The 21393-nt window shown below is 39.8% G+C and overlaps 1 protein-coding gene across 16 annotated transcripts in view; it reads left to right on the top strand.

The window, feature by feature from the left end:
• Positions 1-21393, top strand: part of DOCK9 (dedicator of cytokinesis 9) — a 260724-nt gene that overhangs the window by 158940 nt on the left and 80391 nt on the right. For all 16 annotated transcript variants that reach the window (XM_073664186.1, XM_073664183.1, XM_073664180.1 and 13 more), the window contains 10 exons: positions 3473-3547; positions 6194-6334; positions 8637-8837; positions 10731-10853; positions 13907-13989; positions 15228-15350; positions 17764-17843; positions 17929-18116; positions 18940-19005; positions 19175-19267. In XM_073664186.1, the coding sequence (XP_073520287.1) occupies positions 3473-3547; positions 6194-6334; positions 8637-8837; positions 10731-10853; positions 13907-13989; positions 15228-15350; positions 17764-17843; positions 17929-18116; positions 18940-19005; positions 19175-19267 (1173 nt within the window). The remainder of the gene's footprint in view (positions 1-3472; positions 3548-6193; positions 6335-8636; positions 8838-10730; positions 10854-13906; positions 13990-15227; positions 15351-17763; positions 17844-17928; positions 18117-18939; positions 19006-19174; positions 19268-21393) is intronic.

Raw genomic sequence — 21393 nt, 5'->3', positions numbered from 1 at the left:
CATAAAATTCTCACAAGATATCGTTAGCAGCCCATCTAATACTTACAATACTTTAGACATATATTTATTTAGAAAACATTATTAAATAGATCTGTTACAACTGAAAAGACAACTGTGTTTACTTTGAAAATTCATTCCAGAATGGCTGTATAATCCTTATTGAAAGTTTACCTCAACCTCCGCTCACATAGACTGAGTGACAGCTCCTCAGGGTCCGTTCTGCTGCTGAAATCTCACACCTCTCTGTACAGGCCGCAGCTGTCAGTCAGATTTGATGGACACTGAATACTCATTTCGGCAATGGCCATTAAACAATGTATAAAGCTGTTCTGCTCTGCTCCATACGCTGTTTACATCCGGCCGTGGCAAGAGCTGATGGTGCGGGTGCCAGGTGTCACACCCACAGCGATCTGATATTGATTATCTATTTTAAGCATGGGTCATCAGTATAAAGGTAGTGAACAACACCTTGAATATCAACCAGGAAAACTTTCCATAAGGATATTACTTCCATTTTTATGTGCAATTTTGAAGTAAGTATATCAGCCACCTCAGGTCTAAAAGATCTATTCAACACATGCAGTTTCTATTGTGAAATTTGGTGAATGATCTGCTATTAAAAAAACATACAAGATGAACCAATTCTATTGAAACAAAGAAGTGAATAATCTCCCTCAGATCAGCGGATTGTTCTTCACCTCTACGGCAACTCTACCTTTCTTCAGAGCTCACATGCACAAAATGATTATTTAGACCAGGGGTCTCAAACACGCGGCCCGCGGGCCGCATGCGGCCCCTGAGGCTGCTTTATGCGGCCCGCAGGCACAGACCCCTTGATGATCCCGACCTGGTCCAGGAGGAGCCGCCGACAGCAGCGCTGAATTGCCGCACAGAGACTGTTTCCCAGCACTGCATTTCCAATGCCAGCCGCCGGCCAATCAGAGGCCAGCAGCTGATATCTGCGTGTCGGCGCAGCGAGTATGACGTCATTGCCATATGCAGATGTCAGCTGCTGGCCTCTGATTGGCTGGCGGCTGACATTGAAAATGCTGTGCTGGGAGACAGTCTCTGTGCGGCAATGCAGCGCTGCTGTCGGCGGCTCCTCCTGGACCAGGTCGGGATCGTCAAGGGGTCGGACTCTATGGTGCCTGCGGGCCACATCTGCAGGAAGGCCGCCGAGGGAACGGAGGACAGGTGAGAATCATCTTTTTTTTTTCTATTTTATGTGTGTGAAGAACAGCACAGGGGGCACAGAGCCACAACATGGGGACCTGGATGGGGCACATAGCCACAAGAGGGGACCTGGATGGGGCACATAGCCACAGGATGGGGACCTGGATGGGGCACATAGCCACAAGAGGGGACCTGGATGGGGAACATAGCCACAGGATAGGGACCTGGATGGGGCACATAGCCACAAGAGGGGACCTGGATGGGATACATAGCCACAAGAGGGGACCTGGATGGGGCACATAGCCACAAGAGGGGACCTGGATGGGGCACATAGCCACAGGATGGGGACCTGGATGGGGCACATAGCCACAAGATGGGGACCTGGATGAGGCACATTAGTACAAGATGGGGACCTGGATGAGGCACATTAGTACAAGATGGGGACTTGGATGGGGAACATTACTACAAGATGTTTTCCATTATTACTATATGATGCTAATTGTAAGACAATATTACTGTATGTGGCCAATTGGGGGAAATAAAATTGTAAAAAAAATAAAAAATAAAATAAAGCATGAAAAAATATTGGGCACTAAAAATGCTGTTTTATATGTAAACTAAAGTAAACACAAAAAAGTGCACGTTTATTATCGCCACATCCATAACGACCCAAGCTATAAAAAAATAAACACGGCAAAAATGTTCAAAAGGTGTATACAAAAAAAATGGTATCACTAAAAATGTCACATTGAACAAAGAATGCGGCCCCCCAAATTCAAATTTTTTCCATGTGCGGCCCATATACCCAGCCGAGTTTGAGACCCCTGATTTAGACAGTTTTGCTCATGTTCTTTATTACCACCCAAGTACTTTAGCTGACTGATAATTCTCCACCACTTCCCTACGAAAAATCCTAGTTGAAAGGTTCACAGATTGCCATTGTGGTTAGGCTAATACTGGAAGTGCAGCTCTGCAGTCATCGACTTTGGTTTGGACACAACTTTCACATCTGGAATTAAGCAAACGTTCCCACTGTGGCATGACCGTGCTTTAATTGTACAAAATTAAAAACATTATACTGAATACTTCTGTACACACAAGAAATCTGTTCTATTATGGCCTGGCAAACCTGACCATTGCCGGAAGGCTTAATGAGTTGCAGAATGAAAGCAGCTCCAGTTTATTGTTTGTATGATCTCAATTATCTTTATATTACCCCCTGCCAATCCTAACAATAATGTTTAATGCTGTTTTGTAAAACCATACTGTTTTCAGTGTTCATAGACATGTGTATGCAGTGTACAGATTACAGGGTTAACTCCTAGTACTGATCTGATGGCCGTAAGCCTCATTATTCCTCTGATATGTCTTGGGCTTGGCTTGCTGTGGCTTCAATCCCTTCTATCTAGGGTTCTATGCTATCTACCTTTTTCAGGTTGTTCTGTCTTCAGACGCGAGGATACTAATATATCTGGTCTTGAAAAAAAATTCCATGTGGTGCAGATAGTGCCCTCAAATTACAAATCTATTATTGTTTTCATTTTTGTAGCCAGTACATAATTCCCGTCCTATAGATTGTATATCGTGTTGGGCATTTGGCTCTGCATTATTAACCACTGACCCACAAAAGTTTCTCTTGGGCCTGATGATCATGTTGAAGAATGATACATTGGCAGATACCATCAGATGAACAGTTCCTAAAAGGCAGTTCTCTGCTAACCACACAAATAAGGTTCAGCGGTGCCCAGAAGTGATTTTAGCTCTTGATTTAGGCAACACAATGGATATTTTGATTGATTGCTGCAGAAACAAATCTTATTGACTGCATGATCTGTATAATCTATTGGCACTCTTGTCTACAGAATTCCTAATGGTTTTTAAAGGTGCATGTGATAATTCTGATTAGTAAAATGCATTGGAAAAATATATATTAAGGCCAGCTTCACACTTCCGACATTCACGGTCTGAGAATGGACCTTATTATCCGGGTTGGCTGCCAATCTCCTGACCCAAACTCTACAGCCTCATAAGCTTTGGAGTTCGGGTCAGGAGATTTCTGGCCATTTGCACATAGCGCCCACACTCAGACTATGAATGTCGGATGTGTGAAGCCAGCCTTAGAATATTCTTCTATCAATTTCTATCTTCAAATTTATTTTTTTAGATATATTGTTTTTGTAGTTGTTGTTATTGATAATAACATTATTATTACTACTACTACTACTACTACTACTACTACTATTACTACTATTACTACTATTACTACTACTACTGTGTGCTTACATATTTATTGTTCCAGAGTGGAAGAGAAACAGAAGCCAAATTGAAAAATGAAAGCAGAGTGAAGCTTTTTGCCTTGGATTCAGATACACAGGTAATGCCATAATCACAAAGTTTACCCATTGCTTAGCAAAAATATGCTCATATATAGACTTTGCCAGTCCTTGATGGTAAGTAGACATGAATTGCTTATTTACGTTTGTTTTTCACTTCTACGATTTGGATGTTGTTTTGCTCAAAATGTCAACATTGGTGAACATTATCACTTAAAGTATTGCCACCTTTTATACCATATATATTGTAGGGATTCACTCTCTCATGTTGGCATTAAGTAGCGTTCACACAAGCAATGCGGTTTGGTCCAAACAGCTTTGTTTTATTGCTTTTTTTTTAAAACTCAAGGGATTCAAAACCAAAAACGGCCTCTTCTGGGCACAAAGGTATCACAGCAATATATGATGCGGGCTACAGTCCTTTCTCTCAGATCAAACTTTTACACAGTAGAGGTATGGTTCTACCATGTCTCGGTGTCCCCTTCAGCCTGAACTCCAGCAGCATCCAGTGCCAAACAAAAGTATTCAACTCCATGCACAGTTCACAGTGACAGGCTGCAGCTTCCACATGGTTCTCTGCAGCTCCAACACACAGACTGTCCAGTTTTCCTATCTGATTCATGCAGTCTCCGTTCAGAGAGAGACCCTGGCTTGTTTCTCTCCGAGCTACAGCTCATATTTCGCTGGACACTCACCAGCAGCACACTTGCTTCATCCAGCAGACTGACACACAACTAGTGGACACGAGCCCTGGTTCTTGATCAAAGCAAGTAAACCTTTCCTACCTGGCTCTGCCACAATATGTGTATACAAGTAAGTGTGTGTATGTATAATATATATATATATATATATAATATAGTGTGTGTGTGTACATATATATATGTATATACAGTACAGACCAAAAGTTTGGACACCTCATTTAAAGATTTTTCTGCATTTTCATGACTATGAAAATTGTGCATTCACACTGAAGGCATCAAAACTATGAATTAACGCATGTGGAATTATATACTTAACAAAAAAGTGTGAAACAACTGAAAATATGTCTTATATTCTAGGTTCTTCAAAGTAGCCACTTTTTTGCTTTGATGACTGCTTTGCACACTCTTGGCATTCTCTTGATGAGCTTCAAGAGGTAGTTACCGGAAATGGTTTTCACTTCACAGGTGTGCCCTGTCAGGTTTAGTAAGTGGGATTTCTTGCCTTATAAATGGGGTTGGGACCATCAGTTGTGTTGTGCAGAAGTCTGGTGGATACACAGCTGATAGTCTTACTGAATAGACTGTTAGAATTTGTATTATGGCAAGAAAAAAGCAGCTAAGTAAAGAAAAACGAGTGGCCATCATTACTTTAAGAAATGAAGGTCAGTCAGTGCAAAAAATTGGGAAAACTTTGAAAGTGTCCCCAAGTGCAGTTGCAAAAACCATCAAGCTCTACAAAGAAACTGGCTCACATGAGGACCGCCCCAGGAAAGGAAGACCAAGAGTCACCTCTGCTTCTGAGGATAAGTTTATCCGAGTCACCAGCCTCAGAAATCTCAGGTTAACAGCAGCTCAGATTAGAGACCAGGTCAATGCCACACAGAGTTCTAGCAGCAGACACATCTCTACAACAACTGTTAAGAGGAGACTTTGTGCAGCAGGCCTTCATGGTAAAATAGCTGCTAGGAAACCACTGCTAAGGACAGGCAACAAGCAGAAGAGACTTGTTTGGGCTAAGGAACACAAGGAATGGACATTAGACCAGTGGAAATCTGTGCTTTGGTCTGATGAGTCCAAATTTGAGATCTTTGGTTCCAACCACCGTGTCTTTGTGCGACACAGAAAAGGTGAACAGATGGACTCTACATGCCTGGTTCCCACCGTGAAGCATGGAGGAGGAGGTGTGATGGTGTGGGGGTGCTTTGCTGGTGACACTGTTGGGGATTTATTCAAAATTGAAGGCATACTGAACCAGCATGGCTACCACAGCATCTTGCAGCGGCATGCTATTCCATCCAGTTTGTGTTTAGTTGGACTATCATTTATTTTTCAACAGGACAATGACCCCAAACACACCTCCAGGCTGTGTAAGGGCTATTTGACCAAGAAGGAGAGTGATGGGGTGCTACGCCAGATGACCTGGCCTCCACAGTCACCAGACCTGAACCCAATCGAGATGGTTTGGGGTGAGCTGGACCGCAGAGTGAAGGCAAAAGGGCCAACAAGTGCTAAGCATCTCTGGGAACTCCTTCAAGATTGTTGGAAGACCATTTCTGGTGACTACCTCTTGAAGCTCATCAAGAGAATGCCAAGAGTGTGCAAAGCAGTCATCAAAGCAAAAGGTGGCTACTTTGAAGAACCTAGAATATAAGACATATTTTCAGTTGTTTCACACTTTTTTGTTAAGTATATAATTCCACATGTGTTAATTCATAGTTTTGATGCCTTCAGTGTGAATGCACAATTTTCATAGTCATGAAACTTTTGGTCTGTACTGTACTTTTTTATTTTTTTTATTTCTAGCTATACGAATTTTGTCTCGATGTATATTGATGTATAATGTGATACAAGGAAGAAAGCATCATCTCTGCATGCAGCCATAAATGTGGACATACAATTTTCTATTATGAAACAAGCCGACCTTGACAATGATTTTCTTTCTGCTGTATTTCACAATCCAATTGTCAATCTGTTTTCCGTTTCTAGAAACTTGACTTTTCGGGAATTGAACCAGACATAAAACCCTTTGAGGAGAAATTTGGGAAAAGGATATTAGTGAAGTGCAATGATTTGTCTTTCAATCTCCAGTGTTGTGTGGCAGAAAATGAAGAAGGGCCGACTACAAATGTAAGGTTTTGTTTTATATATATTTTTCTTTTAAATATTACTTTTACAATTCTGTAGCATCTTTGGTTAAAGAATTGAGCATGGTATAATCTATCCTATTCAATCCAGTAATTTCCTTCCAAACACCAGAATCTAGGAGACATAAGAGTTATCATGTCAACAGGTTCCCATCTAAATTTGCAGTATTCACCTACAATTTAGTGTTCAAAGCCTGCTTAAAAGGGACTTCAGGGTCAGGCATAAATTGCAGCAGGAATTTGTATATGACTGCATCTATGTAATACACACACTGTTAGGATTCTGCTCTGACATTTGGTGTTGTCGGCATATATGGTTTGCATACTTTCCATCTTGTGCCAATTGCCTTCTCTTCCTGCTTCTTTGAATGGACGAGAACCTCACCTGTTTTGTGCTTGCGTCTTCCTACAGCCGATATACTACTATGTGCTGGCATAGCAGTGTGTGCTGACATCAGATCAGAGTCACAATGATGAGGTCATTAATTTATTATAAAGGATGTATTTCTGCTCCATCGAAAGGGACACATTCACTCTTTTTTTCCATTGTCTTCAGATTGGATCTGCCTGGTCAGACATGGAAAGGAAGGTCATTAGTTAAGTGGACAGTTATCTCATTGGTTGCTGACGTAAACTGTGTGTAATTTACTCAATTACAGGCATTTTTATATAGCCGCTGAAATAACATCTGAGATGTCTTCAGTGCTCTGTGGTTATTATTGTATGTAAGCCTTTTCCCTTGCACAGTATATACAACCTGTGATTTTTGCAGAATCATCCTTTGGCTTAAATGTTGCTTAGTTAAGCTGTATATAGAAATTGCTTATTTATACTCTGTTTTTGGGTGGACTCTACTTGTGTAATTGTCACCTATTAGCTCAGAAGGATATTGAACAACACCTTATTTACAAGGTACTGATAGTAGGAAGGATACATTGGGACCTCCCAAGCTGTTCCTTCAATGCTGCATTCATAATTTAGCTTTCTTCACAATTTCCCTATATCTATGTAGGGAATGGTATTTTTTTTAAGGAGAGCGGTTCATTCTACATCTAAAATACCAATCAAGCACAGAGTTGATCAATTGTACAATGACCGTTTCAGTTTACCATGGGAAGCAACACTAGTATACAGTATTGTTATTCTTATAAATTAGATGTATATGTCAGGACGGGTGAAAGGGAACCCGACAGCCGGTACGTGCTGCCGGAACAACGAGCACTATGTATCAGACATTGGCTGCATGACTTCAGCCTCCTTTGTTTGAATCTGAAATTCTGCGATGTTCCGAGAAACTTGTCACTCAGAGAGGGCGGGGAGAAAACGCCGCGGACGGCGGCCTTTAGAGTATCTTTTTCTCTGAAGCACTGCAGAGTTTCAGAGTCAAACATACAAGGCTGAAATCTTGCCGCTATTGTCTCATAGATCGGGCAGCACGTATCAGCTGTCAGGTTCCCTTTAAATCCTAGGAGCCAATTAGGCAATGGCCTTCTAAATCTTCTGCTGAACCATAGAACTCTTTAATTCTATCAAATTGGCTCCTCCAGTTGTTCTAATAGCTCCTAATATCTGTAGCATTGTCTGTGTATACTCCAGGGGGACAGTTAGGTTGCTATACACAGTAGGAAGCTGTTGGTCGAGTGCTCACTCAGTCCACAGTGGTCTCTTTCGACACCCAACCATAAACATGCACAACTTCTACCCCAAGAAGAAAAGGCTCAGGCATGTTGAAATCCAACTGCTTGATCCTTACCTCCTCTAACATTTGGTGCCAGGAATATGTTGAGAAGCCCTTAAACACATTAAACTGTTGATTGGTCCCAACAAAATCTGTGCATTTGGCCTAGTGTGTATGGCCCTCCTGAACTTTTCCCACATCTCCATACATTGACTGATGTAAAGACTGCATTACAAGTACCAGATCACTATAGCATGCTGCATACAGACATTAGGGCAGCATGTAATGCTGGGAGAATTTCGTTCTGGAGCCAGGAGAATTGTTAATAGAGCTCTGGACCATAATACAAGCTGTTGCTCTAAATCAGGCCAAGCTAAATTACCTGTCTTTGGTTTTTCATTATGTAGATGTCCATTTCTTTTTAAATATTTAGAAATGTTGTTTTTTGTCCAGAGCTGGAAATGCATATTCTAAAATTGTATTTTTTGTTCTTTGCCTTTTCTCTTTATAAATGGTATATTGTTGCCTAAGGCTTCACACTGAGCAGTCAGCAATAATGTCTATGAATCTCACAATTTACTGTTTGACTCTTCTCTTTTCTTCTCAGGTGGAGCCATTCTTTGTCACGTTATCTCTGTTTGATATCAAAGCCAACAAAAAGATCTCTGCAGACTTTCCTGTGGACTTGAACCATGCCTCTGTGAGGCAAATGATCCCTCCTCCTCAGCCGCTACTGAACGGCAGTGGGGACTATGGACGAAGAATTCTGGGGTCTGTGCAGGAGTCAATGCTGCAGTATCCCAAACAGGTAGCGACTAGATTTTTGTGGGTTATATATTCCTTTAAAAAATTAAATGCTTCTAAATAATTCAGGCACAAATTTTATCAGTAACGGGTAAGGATATGGTAATGCATTGGGAGACGTTTCTAAATAATTGAAGTATCTTTGCATTTTACATGCTGGGTAGACCTGAGTGCCCCTTCTTGTAAGGTGAATGTGGAGCTCAGGAAAGTGCTGCGTGATCAGAAGTAATAGATGATGGAAAATAGGCCCTGATTACTCCATGGGAGGAAACTGCTTTCAGCTCATAATGTTTTCCTTTGTGTTAATGCTACAGGTTGTTTCCCCTTATAATCTCCTTTACATCTAAGAGCCTGTGTGTTTAATGTATTCTCTCAGCCATTTCTGCTCCCCGCTGCTAGAATCTGAGTGTGGAGAAGACGGCATGTTTATTCACTATAGCACATTGCAGCTCGGATGTAATCAGGAATGTATTACCTATTACCCCATTGTACCCACCGCCTCTTCTCAGGGGAGATGCAACTCTTTAACGTCAAACTTGATTGAATCTGGTATTGAAATGGAGCCCCCTATCCGACTGTGATCTCCTATTGGTTGCGGATGTTTACATCCTTATCAAAATAATAGAAGGAAGTCACAGGCAATTATTATGGTATAATGATAGCAGAAGAAAGGGATGTGGGAATCTGATAAGGATCATAGAAGGCCACTGTGACTGGAGATATATATATCGGAGTCCTGTATAGCAGCGGTTTTATCATGTTCAGCTTGTCACTTTATAACTCCGTGCCAGTCGGCTGGTCATTTCTCACATCGGTATAACCAAGTAAATACAGCTGCACTCTGAAGTGCTGTAGTATGTTCTCATTGAATATATGAAATTGAAACTGCATCACTGCTGTAGAAAATGTTAAAAAATGAAGGTACTTAGCGCAAAAATTGGTCAATTCATGAGAGCCCATCAGCAATGGCGAGGCGTTCCCCTTTGATGGGACCCTAACTTTGAAAGCCTACAAATTTAAGGGTAGGTAGGTTCCAGCTCTAATTAAAAACATCTTAGGCTGATGAGAGGAGTGCTTAGTCAGAAAGGAGTTTACTACAAAAATAAAAAAAACGGACGAGCACCTCCAAACAGAATAAGGCAAGTGTGACCAGGTGCAAGTTCTCACGACTATTCAATATAACTCTTCTATTTGTAGGCTTTCAGCCCAGGAGAGGCATATAAGGTTAGGGTCCCATAAAAGGGATATGGCTTGTCGCAGCTGATGGGCTCTCATGAATTGACCAATTTGTGCGTGAAGTACCTTCGTTTTTAAACCTGTTTTCTGTAGCAGTAATGCAGTTCCAATTTCTTATATCCAATGTTTGCATATTATAGCATTTCAGAGTGCAGCTGTATTTTCTTTGTTATATTGAATAGTCGTGACTGCTTGCACCTGTTCACACTTGCCTTATTCTGTTTGGAGTTGCTGGTCAGTGGGTTTTTTTTTGTAGTATACTTCTCACATCAGGACAAGCTAACGGGTCAAAGCTAAAGTGGAAATGACCACAGTGACCGTTCATAGCTGCTGTGATGAGAATCACCGGGTGACTTGGTGCTTATTCCCTCCTGCAGTATTGCATTATACAGCATTTATCACTTGCACAGCTGAGCAGGTTATAAAATCTTCCCTTCTGTTTACGGGCTTCCTTATCAGATCTGTCCTTTATTAAAAAGGCTGCTGCTTTTATCTTGTTGGTACTGGTTGTTCTGTACGTCTTCTGTTCAAAAGATCTAATAAATGATGAAGTGTTGTATAGAAGCTAACACCGTCCTAATCAGGTGTTCATCTGAAGCACCCATAAGGATATATGATGTCAAGTACAATAATACCCCCACCTGCAATTTTTATTTTTCAGGGCATATTTTCTATAACGTGTCCCCATCCTGATATCTTCCTTGTGGCCAGGATAGAAAAGGTTCTTCAAGGCAGCATTACTCATTGTGCAGAACCCTACATGAAGAGTTCGGACTCCGCCAAGGTATGTGCAGGCGACATGCAATATATGAGACCAAGGTCAAGTGTTAACTCCATGTTACTGCGACCCCAAGTAATTCATGATGGCAATTTGGGCGCCATAAAGTACACGTATATCCCAGTTTTATTTCCTTATTGGCATTTTTTTTTACAGTCAGTGATTGGAACATTTTTACTTACTGGGGAAAAAGGAAAAGAAAACTTTTTATTTTCACATATATGCACCTCCAGAAATCTCCTATGTCTATGGATTTAAACAAGACCGCTTCCTGCCAGTGAATAGAAGCAATGTTGAAAATGGTACTTTGTGTGGACATCTGAAGTAGTTATGTACATGTTCATACAGCGAATGCTGCCAGTTACAGGGAAACTGGACAATGGACTGACTCCACGTCCTTCGGCATATATATGGCTCGTAATACTATAGGGTATAAAATCCTATAAAACTATACATTTCTAAGCTCAATTTGCTTATTCTACAGAAAAGGGAGCAGAAAAAAATGGCAACAATCTGCTTTAAGTTGTATTTTAATTAAACTATAAAACCTTGTAAAGTCAAGATGTTGCTTGCTACACTTCATCCCGAGTTGTTTTATGCTTTTATGTTATTAGGGTGTAGCTCTAGTTCGTGACTGCAGGATGTAATGGTTGCCACAACAATACACAATTTCCTTGCTATTAACTTTCGTGGGGTAGAAAAAGAGCAGTTTCTAATATTTTGGTATGGGGAAAAAAGCAATTCTCATCTAGTTTCTAAAGTTTGTGCTGACAAAGAGTAAAGATAATTAAGGAGAACCTGTCAGCAGGTTTTTCTTGCCCCTTCTGAGGGCAGCAAAAAGAAAGAGAAGAGACCCAGATTCCAGCGGTGGATCACTTACTGGGCTTCTTTTTGTGGTTTTGCTAAAACAGTGTTTAATCTGCTGCAGATCTTCTAGTTGTGATCAGCTCTAGCTCTGTAGTTATTTATATTTATCAGCTCCAGCTATCTCCTCCCCTCCATTAAACTGCAGCTTTCTGGCTATGCACAGTATTGGAAAACTCAATTCTGCGGGTGGGGTTAGACCGAACTCATCATTGAAAAGACTAGCAGAACTGCAGCAGATAAAACAGTGATTTTATCAGAACTATAGCAAGACGCCCTCTAGACACACCGCTGGAATCAGAGTCTCTTTCCCTATTTTATACTGCTATGAGATTTGGAAACCTAAGCCTGGTGACAGATTTTCCTTACAACATTTCCAAGTTCTGAGCTTTCTTGTTATTCATGAATTATCTTTAACCTCTTTCATCTGTAACATATACTTTAGAACTCCACTTATATGTACATCTGCACAACGGACACAACGTTATCTGTGCACCTGAAAACCATTACCTCCAAATCATTGTCGCCCTCTCATCGTTGAAATGTGCACTGTTTTACTGTTTCCAGATAAAGGACAGATAACTTATTGCATTGATTAACAAACAGAAGAGTGACTTTAATATACACAGTGGAATAAGTGTACAAAAAGAGCGTCTTAAAATGCACCAAATTTATTTCGGTGACTCGTGGTGTATGATAAATTCCGTACATCACAACATTATGTAGTCTAAGTTAATACCTATTAATTGATTTATTTTGTTCCAAAATTTTGTTAAACAGCGATTCATCTCAGGCCCCTTTTCAATTTCCACACTTTCTTTTCCAGCAAGGTGCCAAAAATATATAAAATACATAACAAATTTGGTGCAAAGCATGTCATATTATTTTATTTTGCAAATGTAGCCAAAATTCTGGTGCCTTCAGCTTATCTCCATCACTGTTCATTCCCCATTACCATTTAATAGTGTGTTCCATATTGACATCCATTAGACATATTTATAGATGGACAGACAGAGGATGGGTATGCCTATGTAGTCGTTCACTTGAGTCCTTTTATACAATGGCATATAGAATTGTCCATCCAATCTGCCCACATGACTGCCCTGTGAACTGAGAAGAAAAGTGACAATTCTTTCAGGTTTTCACCTCTCTGGCAAATGTTGTTACCGATTTCAAAGATCGTGGCCATTTAAATGCACATAAGAAGATTTTCTGCTGCAGCGCCAAAGATTAGCTGAGAGCTCCACTTAGGAAACTCCGCTGCTCCCATTAAGAATGAATAGAGCGGTAGTGTAAAGGACCGTCCCCCCTGCTCCATTCAGTGGGGGCCACGGTGGTTGGACCTCCAGCTATCTGATGGACAGGGAATAACTTTTAAACTTGAACCTTTTAAGTAAGGGAATACATGCTCAGTGGACACGATAATTTATTCTGGATTTCCCCTGACACTAGTCTGTGGATCAGATACAGTTGTTTTCCTCTCCAAGGAGACTGCTTGAAGGACAGACTGTGCTTAGTAAAGCCCTTTGTGTTTATAACTGTCTGTACATATTTGTTGCTGAATTATTTATGGCTATAAGCCTTTATAACGATGCCTGCGGTAGCTTTGCCTTCTGTAATGACTACGGCGAGTCCACTCTTAAATGCTTTATTTTTATCCATTTCTTTTCCAGGTAAAGCTCTATGATCTGACCTAATATGTCTATATATATCTAGTAGTATCCATCCCGTGGAACATTAGGCTGGTTACATGTTTGCTTTTGCTCATGTTAATTCTTGTTCATCCCTATGCAGAATGATGATAATGAATATTGTAGAGTTAGTAAATTATTTACAATATAATCTTTTACTTAATGTGTGTAGTATAATTTGTGCTTTATAACATTTTTTTCTTCAGGTCTATACACAGAAAGAAGGCTTTCAGTAACAGCAATTTGCTGCTCTTTCACATGGCAGTGGTATTTAACTTTAACTCCTGAAAAAGAGTTTCATACTATTGAAGAACCACTAGAACTGTTCCATCTTGGTTAGAAAATGCTATCATTTGGGGAAACATTTTTTTATCATTTTAGAATTTCTTGTAAATTTCTTGTGAATTTCTTCTTTTCTCATCAGGTAGCGTGCCTATTGAAATCTGCTCTTCCAATGATGTTATTTTGTTACTAATACACTTCTTTTTCCATAAACTTTACTAGGTGGCGCAGAAGGTTTTGAAGAATGCCAAACAGGCGTGCAGCAGGCTTGGGCAGTACAGAATGCCATTTGCATGGGCAGCAAGGTGAGATGTGGAAAAGAATGTGTTTTCGTCAACATGAAGTAGACATTATTTTTTCATTAAACCGCAGTTGACAAGATTGAGACTTCTATATGAGGCCTAAGGACTGTCGTGCACGTGTCCTATTGCCATGGGTGTAATTGTGTATGTATAAGGCATTGAGTGTTGTATGAATGCTCTTATAGCTGTACTGCTGCAGCATGCGACCTGTGTGTCCTCACCGCCAATGTTGAATGGGTTTGAAGGGCAAAAATAATGGGACACTTTGAAGCACTCAATGAGGGGATAACTTGCTGATCTTTGGCCATCCAACTGGTGGGACTTTGAGCAGTCTGAGAAATTAGTGGAACCGAGAAACACATGCTTTACCTCTACTCCATTCATAGTCTACTGGAGAAAAAGTACTATGAAATTCTGCTCAAAAAACGAGGCCTGCAGAGTCCTATTTTCAAGATTGCAATGGATCCCAACTGTCAGACCCCCCAGCAATCAGCATGTAATAGGGTATACTAACTCATGCTATCCAAACCATGGGCAGTTTGAATTAGAACCTGACTGTATGTTTTTCTCTGAAATGCTCCTAACTTTCAAAGATCATATAGTTTAAAGATCTGGCTGGCAGCGGCATCGGACTAGTCTCATCTTTACCTATGGTCCCCGGCTTCTCCCTGCACCACTTTAGTTGATGGACAGATCTCTCTCGAGTGTTTTAAAAGATAAAAAATATGCCTGGCTGCAATTGTGCAACTAGTCTCTGATTTCTGCTGCCCATGGTTTGTCTTGCTTGAATCCACTGACCAGTTTCCTTTTAATGGGACTCACTTCGCACTGTGAGGATTCTCTGGTGCCAGCAGCAGTTGCTTGACTGCAAGTATGTGTTTTGCTTACAAGCGGTCACATGCCGACTAGAAGTGCCGGCCTCACTCAATGCAAATGTATTGTGCAAGGCCGGATATGTCTAGTTGGAATGTGATAGATGTATGCAAATAACATACTTTCAGTCACATAACCACCAGGGTCCGGAATCCGAGAATCCTAGCAGCGCACAGTGAGCAGACTGAGAGTATTCCCAGGTCTGCAGTCACGTTTAGTATCTGCAGACTTGTACCCTAAGGCTGGACAACCCCTTTAACTACTCAAATATCTACATAGGAAAATACTCTCAGTATCTTCCAACTGCAACATCGCGTCATGTAGTATTTGTCTAAAGCCAATACTTTTAATACTTATTTTTTTTATAGACCTCTATTTAAGGATACATCTGGGATCCTGGACAAAAGTGGAAGATTTTCTCCAATTTATAAACAAGACAGCAACAAACTTTCAAATGAGGACATGCTTAAATTGCTTGCCGACTTTAGAAAGTAAGTATTTTTTTGTTGTGCATTAATTATGGTATGTAGTATGGGCTTCATAAGGTATTTGGGCGCAAAAATCTGTATATTTAAGGTAATTGTTACATCACAAGCTCCACTTTCAAATGAGCTTTAGTCTTCTGAAATATGGCCCATATCATTATAAAGCATCATCTTGTGCAATGCATTGGGATTTGATTCATGGTGATCTCTTCTAGTGAAATGCTTCTCCTCATGTTAGTTATTGAAGGTTATATAATTAATACTGTTGAAAAAGATACAAATATCCATCAAGTTCAACTGTGGGATAAGAAAGGGCAAAGGGAATGGGGCACATGCCCAACCACAATACATGATCCAGTCCGACACAAGGCGTCTCTGAGATTCCAATCATGATAAAACATGTTTCAGCATTTATTAGTAGCATGATTTATTTTTATAATCGGCATTGGAAATGTAGGTTTGTGAACTTGAATTTAACAGTTACATTCACCAAAATGTCCTAATTTGAAATAAATTTTTAAAAAAAGAATTGTAGACGCTTTGGATATTTACTTGAATTTACATTATTGTTCACGATTATTTTGTGGGGGTTTTTTTATCCCATAACCATAATGACTATATAAATGTAGTGAATTTGTACATGTTAAAATATTAATGCCCTGACCTATAACGTACAGTAAGTATGCAAGTGGATGCATTATTTAAATATAGAGTTGCAGGATATTAAATATATAATGTGGAGGCTTTACAACTATCATTGGGTGCATCAACAATACAGCACTAGCAGACAGCCCCAGCCCCCCAAATCTAATGCTGACCATACGCATTGAAGAGAGCTTGGCTCAAGGCTTCTTCCTTTCTTCACCCATAAACATGCATGCTTGGTTCAACATAGTTTATATTTCAATTGAGATAAGCAGAAGTTTCTAATAAGTCTTCTCTTTCAAGGAACAAAGTAAATGGTATGTTAGTGTCCAACGTGGCTGATCTTCCTTTCCACTTACAACAGATGTCTGGTTCCCCCTATATGGAGAAAAGCACGGCACTTCTGAGTATAGGGTGTACAAGTAGGATCCCGATCCGTTAGTAATATGCAAAAGATACTTGGCACTCATAATTGTGTTCATAATAGGAGAATTTTATTACATGTGGAACATCTAGAAGGAAATAAGACATTTTGGTCACTACAAGACCTCAGTCTGTTAAAAAATAAATAAATAAGGGTACAACAAATTGAAGACATAATACGAACATTATTCCAAAAAATCATAACTTGAAATTTACATAAAAGGACGATTATGTAATCATTCAAAATGAACCAGGAGCAAAACCTCCTCCTAGCACCAATTCTAGATAAGCTCAAGCTTTCAGGTGAAAGCTAATGACAGAAGTAGGGTGACTTTACATGACAAATGTATAGCCAATTCTCAGTGTAAGAGTGGAGGATTGTTTAATAAAGAGCTCCATTTTAACCCCTTTAAGCGCTGTATGTAATCCTGCTTCATACATGATGGGCTCACAGGCGACATTCACGTGACTTTGTAACGTTTTTTGTCTATGGAACACGAATGCTGTCTATGTGCCGTTAACTTGGATGACAAATTCTGATCCACAGCGAAGGATCAGAATAGGAAATGCTTTCATTTTTATGGAATGGACACCTATTTTGCTGTCTTTTTTTTCTTTTGCCATTCTATTCCAAAAAATTTTTTTTTTCACAATTTCAATATATTAAATAATAAAATGGATTCATAAAAAAATGCAAATCTTCCTGCAAAAAGTAAAAAACAAGCCTTCATTTCAACAGGTCAATAAAACAGTTACGTCTCTTAGCTGGGGATAAAAAAAGACAAGTAATAAAATAAGAAATGAATGCCACATCAAGGTGAAAAAAAATGTGTATGCTCATAATATCTGTTTTAAAGCACAATCTGCCATATAGTGATGTCAACAGCTAGGGGCCTAACTCCCTTGTAAGACTTACTCTTGTGTTAGGCATTTTTAGGGCCGAAAAACATCTGGCAATCAAATGATTAAATAGCGAGGGCATATGTTCAGATAAAAGAAAGTGTAGCAATAAAGCAGGTTGTATACCAGCACTCTGGGGGACCTGTTTCATAAAATGGTATGTAGAATGGTGTTTCTTCTGAAATTCGACATACTAGCTCCAACTGAGAATGTGCTTCTGTCTTGTGCACCTCTTTAGACTTCCAAAAGTGTGAGCGCAATCTGTAAGAAAATATTCCTGCCTTTTGGGTTAAGAAAGAGTCAATTAGGGATTTATTGATATATTGAGGGAAACCTAAAAACTAGAGTAAGACAAAAACTGAATCAGATGGTGTAATACGAAATCTGGTTATTCTATGTTTCCTGTTCACTAGGACTTGTTTGAAAGCATAATATAATCTTCTTCTTGTAGACCTGAGAAGTTGGGCAAGCTTCCTGTAATATTAGGAAATCTAGACATCCACATTGACAATGTTTCTCCAGATTTTCCAAGTAAGCACCTTATTTTCTGGTCATGGCATCATCTCTAAATGCATGACCATTGCTTCAGCTTATTATTATCTATGTGATATTGTAGATTACGTGAACTCCTCGTACATTCCCATGAAGCAGTTTGAGAACAATGCCGACACCGTGGTCACATTTGAAGTAGAGGAGTTTGTTCCTTGCATTCCCAAACACACGCAACCATTCACCATCTACAATAACCATCTCTATGTTTATCCAAAGCATCTGAAATATGACGGCCAAAAGGCATTTGCAAAGGTAATTTTGGAATGGTTTGTATTTGGTAATAAGTTATATTCGCACATATTCACCTGGAAAAGGTTGTTTATTGTGGATATACGGTAAATCGTGTGACTGATGGCAGCAGACATCACCATAAAGCCTAAGGGTACATCCACATGGATAACATTTCCACAATGGTATTTTCGCAATAAATTGAGCCTAATTCACTGCAGAAACCCTCCATAATTACTGCAGATTTCTCTTTTAATTATTGATAATCATCTTGCTTCATGCAGATATTTATACTGTTTTCTCCTTACCAAACTTTCCTTTCCTCAGATTAATTTTGAGTTAAAGGGGTTGTCCACTACTCAGACAATCCTTTCTCAATCCCTATGTTTCCCCTTTCCCAGTAACATAATCCTTATATTCACTTACAGTGACGGTGCTGTTACAGCAGTACTGGCTCTCCTGGGGCTCGCATGACATAACGTGTGGCCAATCAAGACTGGCTTCACTTTCCCCTCCCCTGGACAAATCAAGACTTCCAGAGGAAATGAGAGAGCAGCCGCAGCTGTCGCTTCCTCCAGATGTCAATTACGTCTGTAGGAGAGGAGAGTGATGCAAGCGCTAATTGGCTGCTGTGATCACGTAGCATAACAATGTCACACAAACCCAGGGAGAGGCAGTGTCAACACCATTGGAACGGCATTGGCATCGGGAGGTAAGTTACTGGGGGAAAACATAGTGGTTGAGAAGGGGTTGTTAAAGTAGTGGACAACCCCTTTAAAAGGTCTATTATCTGTTTACTTTCATAATAAAATACTATAGTCATATTTGCGCAATTTTAATTGTTTAGGCAAGAAATATAGCTGTATCAATCGAATTCAGAGCGTCTGATGACGATGAGGCACAGCCATTAAAGGTTTGTGACAAGTTTATATTCTACTTCTTTTTCTTTATTCCAAGCTAATATTTGTCTTTGTACACAATTTTACATAAATATGAAGTTGAGAAACACCTTACATTGCTTTTCTGGTACTAATTGTCAGTTACTGCTTGGATTAAGGCCCATATAATTGTATTCACTTTAGTGCATATATGGCAGACCTGGCGGCCCTGTGTTTGTGAAGAATGCTCTCGCTGCTGTTCTGCACCATCAACAGAATCCAGAGTTCTACGATGAGGTGGGTTTGTGGATATTGGAAACTATATATTTTTAAAAGGTTCTGCTATATTTCTTTCATTTTGTGAAACATGAACGTCTGTTCACTTTTGCTAAACCTTGCAAAACACATATTTTTCTGCAAAATTACCACTTGAAGGTTAAGTTTGATGACTACAATTGGCTTTGTGTGCCGCTCTGTGCATATCCACTATGTGGGCTGATGCAGGAGCTGTCTACTATTAACATGCACTACTTTGGTTCATTATTCTGACCAGAGTAATGCACTCTTCAGTTTGACCCAAGTGGAAAATTGCTCATATGCCCTAGCACACAGGCTACATTTGGTCCATGTGCTGAATGTCTGCGGTCAGCACACAGACCCAAAATACATTCATGTGAACCTAGACAATCGAACCGAACTACCAGCGTTGTGTAATCTATATAAAAAATAGTGCACTGGGAACCCCAAATAGAATCAACAAACCTACAGAGAATACAGAGTAAATTCTCACTCAAACAAGAAATATTAGTGATTAAAAACACATTTATTTAATCATTTAAAATATAGATACAAAAAATATATATATAAAAATAGTAAGTCATTCGGGGTAGGAGTCACATAAACGGAGCCGCAGGAGTACTAAAATCCTCATGCCCTCAATACAACGGTATATATAAAGTTAACAGAGTAGTATCAAACAGCAGATGGATAGTAGTATAATATCAAAAAGTTAGTAATAAATGACACATAACCATCTACAGAAAACTGCCTGTAAACAGTGGGTTAACAGGTAAAACCACCCTCCATCTAAGGATCTGGTATATTGAAAATGCAATCATATTCACATCAGATGGGGCTTACCCATGTAAGCAATGGGGATTAGCGTGCGGCTCTGGACTCCCCGACGCGCGTTTCGCGTTGCTTCTTCGGGGGGCTGTAGAAGCGAAACGCGCGTCGGCGCATCCAGAGCCGCACGCTAATCCCCATTGCTTACATGGGTAAGCCCCATCTGATTTGAATATGATTGCATTTTCAATATACCAGATCCTTAGATGGAGGGTGGTTTTACCTGTTAACCCACTGTTTACAGGCAGTTTTCTGTAGATGGTTATGTGTCATTTATTACTAACTTTTTGATATTATACTACTATCCATCTGCTGTTTGATACTACTCTGTTAACTTTATATATACCGTTGTATTGAGGGCATGAGGATTTTAGTACTCCTGCGGCTCCGTTTGTGACTCCTACCCCTATGACTTACTATTTTTATATATATATTTTTTGTATCTATATTTTAAATGATTAAATAAATATGTGTTTTTAATCACTAATATTTCTTGTTTGAGTGAGAATTTACTCCGTATTCTCTGTAGGTTTGTTGATTCATGTGAACCTAGCCTAAATTGTTTTCAATTAATGCTGCCTCATATATTGTTACCAGTTGATCACATGTGTGTGCAAACAATTATGTCAGGTAATTTAAAGGGAATGTGTCTGCAGGATTTCACCCCAAGCTATTTATTTGTACATGTAGCTCTTTCAAAGACAAGTCCAGTGTTAACTTTACATGGCCAGTCTGTTCCTCTGTTACTGAGAAATCAGCATTTGAATTGATATGCAAATGAGGCTGTAGCTATGAAGCCTCTGTCACTCCAGCTCTGTTCCCCACCCAGCGCCGTCTCCTCGTGCTTGACTGATGGCTCTTTTGTCTGAAATCACACAGCATAGAGGCTGTCAGTCAAGCAGTAGGAGGCGGCATTGGGAGTTGAATAGAGCTGGAGTGACAGAGGCTACCATAATCCTTCAGCCTCATTTGCATGTCAGTTAAACACTTATTTCTCATTTATGGAGGAATAGACTGGCCATGTGAAGGTGTTAAATAGTTTTGGGGGTGAAATGCCTCTGACAGATCCCTTTAAAGTTGGAGTTACACTCAGTGTTTAGGTTCTTTATAATTGTAAAGTTTTTTTTTTCTCTGTCTCCTTTATTGTTATACAAGTGTTCTAATTATAATCAGCAATTAAATATTTGTATCTGGTAATATGGCATGGCAATCTTCTTCACAACATTCCCCTGATACACTATGTAATGTGAAAGTGTGATGGCGCTGCCTCTATTCTTAAGTCACTAAAATTAGTAAGA

This window comes from Phyllobates terribilis, unplaced genomic scaffold (assembly GCF_046119375.1).
Source record: "Phyllobates terribilis strain yellow unplaced genomic scaffold, ASM4611937v1 Scaffold_2__4_contigs__length_985480577, whole genome shotgun sequence".
Taxonomy (NCBI): Eukaryota; Metazoa; Chordata; class Amphibia; order Anura; family Dendrobatidae; genus Phyllobates; species Phyllobates terribilis.
This window is presented reverse-complemented; position numbering and strand designations above follow the sequence as displayed.